The 6,000-nt window shown below is 35.5% G+C and overlaps 1 protein-coding gene across 3 annotated transcripts in view; it reads right to left on the bottom strand.

Annotated features, from left to right (window-relative positions):
* Positions 1 to 206: 206 nt before the first annotated feature.
* LOC143225646 (glutamate-gated chloride channel-like) overlaps positions 207 to 6,000 on the bottom strand; it is a 170,738-nt gene continuing 164,944 nt past the window's right edge. For 2 of the 3 annotated variants that reach the window (XM_076455442.1, XM_076455441.1), the window contains one exon: positions 207 to 4,225. In XM_076455442.1, coding sequence (XP_076311557.1) covers positions 3,998 to 4,225 — 228 coding nt within the window. In that variant the 3' untranslated portion in view covers positions 207 to 3,997. The remainder of the gene's footprint in view (positions 4,226 to 6,000) is intronic. The other variant, XM_076455443.1, reaches the window with a different exon arrangement.

Genomic DNA, 6,000 nt, shown 5'->3' with positions numbered 1-6,000 from the left:
TGTGTTATACGTTTATTCAAGACATGTTTAATGTATGCTGTGTTATACGTGTATTCAAAACATGTTTAACCTGTTGACTGGCAAGTATTTCAGCTGCTACAATACAACTCTAATGCTTCTTAATTTTGTAACTTTTTCGTGACGCCATTTTGGATCGAAAGTGAAACAATTTGTAAGTAAGTCAAATGCATATATGGTGCTGATATCTAGCGTTGAAGTTAGGTATTATAGAGAACGAATTAACTCGTCCGTGGCACTGTGTTACCGATCGGCTCGGACGAGTTATCTCGTCTACGTCACTAAACAGGTTAATGAATAAAATTAAACGAGTCCAAGGCAAATAATTTTACAATAAAAATTATATGAAGAAATAAGCATATCTTATGTATTTTCTAGAAAAACAAAGAAACGCCCAATGAATTAGAGTGAAACTGGGTCGAATGTTGAACAGGCATCATTGGTTAAAGTCGAAATAACAGGAATAACTACATAACTCAACTTTTTCGATTACTCAGACGTTTCCTGTGTTACTTAACGAATACAACTGCCGTACAAATGTTGTTGTTTGGAGACTTTTTCCAAACTCTTTCTCCGCCACATGTAAACAAGCATAGGCTACCGAATGATCTTTTCGCTTTCGTTATCGGAAAAAAAAAACTCCAGATAAAAGTTGTAATTTTTTGATACGCGATTTTTCGTTTGATTGATCGTGTTTTGTTCTTAGCATGTCAGGTTTTAGCTCAGGCGGTATGTTTTAAAACTAAAGGAGAGGAAATCGAGAATTTGTGTGTGAAGATAAGACGAGGTTCAGACAAAGAAACAACGAGCCGTATAATCTCACCCTGAAAGAAGACAAACTTCAAACTGTAAAAAAACAACAACAACAGAATAAAGAGTATAGAACACAAAAGCTGAAAGCACATTAAGACTTTTTTGGTGCTGTCTTTGATCTGTATCGGAGAGAATTGGTTTGGTTTGTTTTGAATTTCCCGCAAAGCTACCCGAGAGCTATCTGCGCTAGCCGTCCTTAATTTAGTAGTGTAAGACTAGAGGGAAGGCAGCTAGTTACCACCACTCACCGCCAACTCTTTGGCTACTCTTTTACCAACGAATAGTGGGATTGACCTTAACATTATAACGCTCCCACGGTTGAAAGAGCGAGCATGTTTGGTGTGACGGGGATTCGCACCCGCGACCCTCAGGTTGCGAGTCGAGTCTCTTAACCACCTGGCCATGCCATTGGAAAGAAAACTATAAATCACGCAAATACATTTTTGAAGGATAATTATCCTGTTGCAGCTTTAACACAGTAAACTGCCAACATCAGAATACATCATGTCATTCATTACCATTAAACAGTTTGCTAAATACTTTAAAAAGAAATATCTTTATTGTGTTTTTGTTTTCAGTTATTTGCTGAGAATTTAAAGAAATAATTTCATATTAAAAATGAGCGAATCGAAAGTAGCATAAGAAACAAAAGTAGAATCTTAGTCGTTTTTTTCATCACTCGATCATCTATATTCAAGAAATAAAATTAATAGAGGTGAGTCCTATTGAACGGTTTGATTTTAAACGGATGATAAAAGCTAAAGCAAAATGCATTTCGAGTGTGTGTGTATGTTCTTATAGAAAAGCCACATTGGACTATCAGCCGAGACCACCGAGGGGAATCGACCTCCTGATTTTAAGATTGTAAATCCGTAGACTTACCGCTGAACCAGCGGGAGACGCATTTCGAAAAGATGTTATTTTTAAAAGCAGAAAATATTTTTACTTAATAGGTAAATACACAATACAGTGTAAAGCAAATTGAAATTCACACTAAGGAACAATACGAAACATCAACATTGAACTGGTCCTCTTCACTCGAAACGAACGTCAGACTGGTAAACGTATTTTGTTTTGTGTTGTTCATTATAGTGTATTTAAATTTTATTGTATATATATATTTAGTAGTTTGGAGCTAAAGTATACACAATGCTTGCTTCTGTGGAATTTAGTAATATCTAAATAAATACACAAACACCCACTCTCTCTCTCTGTGTGTTTAAAATTTAGTATCTTATTGTTGTCTTAACGTGCTATTTTGTGGTGTGTTATGAATTTTGCGCAAAGCTACTCGAGGGCTATCAACGCTAGTCGTCCTTAAATTGTCGATGTGAGACTAGAGGGAAGGCACCTAATCATCACCGCCAACTCTTGGACTTCTCTTTTACTTGCGAATAGGGGATTGACTCTCACATTATAACGCCCTCAGGGCTGAAAAGAAGAGCATATTTGGTGTGAGGGGGATTCGAACCCGCGAATTACAAGGCTTAACCACCTAGCCATGCTGGGACTTTTGGTATAGAAATAACAGAAATGTTTATATAAATAAATAAATACTACCAGACAATTTGACATATAGAAAATTAAAAGAACAAAACAACACTGTTGGTAACGATACAATTTCTATAAAACCCAATTATTTTATTACATAGCAACTTTATTTTTTTTTGTGTATTCAAAATGAAACAATGCACAATATATTCAAGCCACTAATACTGCCACACTACTACACCTGATGTATATAGAACCTGTAAAAAAAAGTTTTAGGTTTGATCGTAAATATTTGCGCCCAGTAGCTTCAAAGAACAGGAAAAGAAACTTACATATGTTTTCCCTCTTAAGACCACAGGCGTAAGTGAAGAATAAGAAAAGAGATACTTATATTCTATAATTCTTAAACAACTTCGAACTGTTTATACAGTAGCATTACGATAGTTAGAAAATATATTAATTCCTTTCAACCCTGATAATAATCGTAGCTTCTGTTTTAAAATGACGGTGGTTTGTTGATGTGATAGGTGTAAAAATTAACATGCTTTGGGCAATTAAATATGTGACATAATATGTTTAAAACTGGGCAACAGAGATACAGCTTGTTTAAGTGAAATAAAGCTATTCTTTATAAAGAAGTTTTTCTTTTTCTTGAAGTTAAAGGATAAGATACAAAATAACGGTAATATTGTTTCTGAAATACGTTATACATTGTTTATTTGTTTGGAATTAAGCACAAAGCTACACAATGGGCTATCTGTGCTCTGCCCACACAGGTATCGAAACCTGGTTTCTAGCGGTGTGAGTCCGCAGATATACCTCTGTTCCATTAGACGGACACTGTTTTAGATATATATCAACAATACCTTATATCAAACAAACCATTTTCAGTCTTGCAATCAAATAACAAGAACGTTGCAAAACTATATAAAACGCCTGTACACGTAATCACATTTACGTTAGAATTTTATCTGGAATATTATTTGTTTAACTTTTATTTATTTTGCTTCCTTTTATAAATACGAAAAACACATCATTTGTATGTGTAAAATTATATTCAGCTACGTATGGGTAAAACTGAGTGTATCTTAACGTATATATTTATTACGCTGAAGATAAAGGGATCGTCAGTGTGCTAACGTTAGATTTCGTGATTTAATTTATTATTGCTATCTTTCTCTTACAAACGCTCTGCACATATATGTATATATGTATATATATAATTTACGGTATTTCTGACAAATTCCGATATCCATACTACTGAGCAAAATAACCATAATAACCGCATATTCTTTGGTTGTGATCCCACAGTTCTGCATTATCTCAGCGAAGTTCCAGGAAACGTATTGGTAGAATCTCAATCAGAAGATGGAAACTGTGCTGTTTGCATTTGGTTGCGCTACAAACGAAGTCACAGATCATAAGATTTTACGAGTAATATCGGATTTTGAATATAATACATTATAATGCGTAATGCAGACTACTTATTTAAAAAGATATCAAAGAATTTTTTTTTTTATTTCTTCTCAGCAGCCTGCTCCATCTTCATGAATAAGCCTACCAACCTACATTTCCAGTCATCACGAATAAACTTAAGAACCTACATTTCCAAGTCATTTAAACTGTTACGTAACAAACCCCGAGATATCACGTATCAGACAAGAGTTCCAGAGGATCACACGTCTTTGTTCCGGAAAAGGTAGGTTATCCAATAGACGAGGTTGAAAAGGGCGAACATGAGAGGAAACAGGATTCTAGACATGACGTCAATCCGTTTGGATCGGGATGGGAACTTGTTGAGCCAGGCCTTGCACGGGTTGATGCTCTTCGGGGGCTTCATGTGAATTTCACACTGGTGAATTTTATCAGAATGGATGTCTCCGTGATGGTGGACGAGAGGCTTCTGGAAACAAGCGATTGTTTCAATAGAAATACAGAGAAAAAAAGTAGAAAATATGAAAAATTAGAAAATAAAAATTACGACAAAAATAAAATTTGTTAAGAAAGGTTTGTAGTTGGAAGAAACGTGTGTGATTCGATATATAAATGTTAATGAAACTGAATGATTCAAACCTATAACTGTGCGATCATACGTAATTAGCGACCCGGGTTGCGAATCCGAAGATCCAAGGTTTGAGCCAACGACGTGACAGTGAACACGTTACGCACTTTCAACTGTGTATGAATCATAAAAGTAATAATCATTTTCACTATTTTGTTAATAAGATCCTCACCGGAAATGAAGCTCTGTGAATTCAGTAAGTATCCTTTTTATAGCAGCTCAATATTAGGGACACTTAGGACACTCTGGATTATTCAGTTAACCCATCTGTCTTATGAGGCGATATCTAGGTTAAAATATTAAAAACTGTATCATCACGCTGGAGTTAAATTATAGAATCTAATAATTATTTCTACTTTATTGTAATAAAATGTGTAAAGTGAATAATTTACTTCGACTGCGTTCTGAGAAAGATGCAAACTCCATCGTTCGTATTCAGGATTCCCAAAAACAAATATATAAATCACCGTGATCACACATTGATACATTTCAACGTATTACGTACCCTTGTTTTATAAAACAAAATCACGTTTAATTCAATCTAACGTGAACCCCTCTTTTAAGACGTTGTGAGTTTGTATGTTAATTTGTTGTTTTTTTATCTCTCTCTCTCACTTTTCTTATCCCAACGAATTTGTAACTCTGTTTGAAATTTTCTTGATGGATTTCTGCTTATATTCTACATATCACACTGAATCGAGATTTAAAAAATAACTAAAAACTGGCCTTTTTTTTTGGTATAGGTTAATAACATCCATAGCCTGAGATAGTCAGGTGGTTGAGGCGATCGGCTCGCAATTTGCGGGTTCGAATATTTTTCCCCCCAAATATACTTGCCCTTTCAAATGTTGGGACGTTATAATGTGCGGCGATCAATCCCATAATTCATTTGTAAAAGAGTAGAGACCGACATTGTCAGGGGGGATAAGGTGTTCAGTTCGTAATCTAAGGGTCGCAGGTTCGAATCCTCGTCGCACCAAACATGCTCGCCCTTTAGCCGTGGGGGCGATATCGTTGATAAAAGAGTAGTCCAGGAGTTGACGGTGGGTGGTGATGACTAGTTGCCTTCCCTCTAGTCTTACACTGCTAAATTAGGAATGGCTATCGCAGATAGCCGTTGCTCGATATTCAAAAACAAAGGAACAAATAAAAGAGTAGCCCAAGAGTTGGTGATGGGTTGTTGATGGCTAGCTTCCAGACCCCTTAGTCATTTACTGCTAAATTAGGGATGGCCAACGCAGATAACTCTCGTTTTACTTCAACTTTCAAAACAAACAAACAATAACATTCTAAGCTGAACGTATCGTTGACCTTATTATCGATAATTTTTGCAAAAATTAAAACCCGTAGGTATTTAAAAAAAGTCTCTCCAGATTTACCGAGTGAGAGAACATTTTTTCTTAGAGCAAAGCTGCATCGGGCTATCTGCTGAGTCCACCAAGGGGATTCAAACCTATGATTTTAGCTTTGTAAATTCGTACACTCACCGTTATACTAGCCGAAGGCACGAGTTAAAGAAAACGATGAGTTATATCAATAGATAAACTAAACATGTACTGAGAAATCCTAAGAACATATTAATGCCATTTATTTAGTTATTTATTAAACACAAAACT

The sequence above is a fragment of the Tachypleus tridentatus genome, chromosome 9 (assembly GCF_004210375.1).
Source record: "Tachypleus tridentatus isolate NWPU-2018 chromosome 9, ASM421037v1, whole genome shotgun sequence".
Classification (NCBI taxonomy): Eukaryota; Metazoa; Arthropoda; class Merostomata; order Xiphosura; family Limulidae; genus Tachypleus; species Tachypleus tridentatus.
This window is presented reverse-complemented; position numbering and strand designations above follow the sequence as displayed.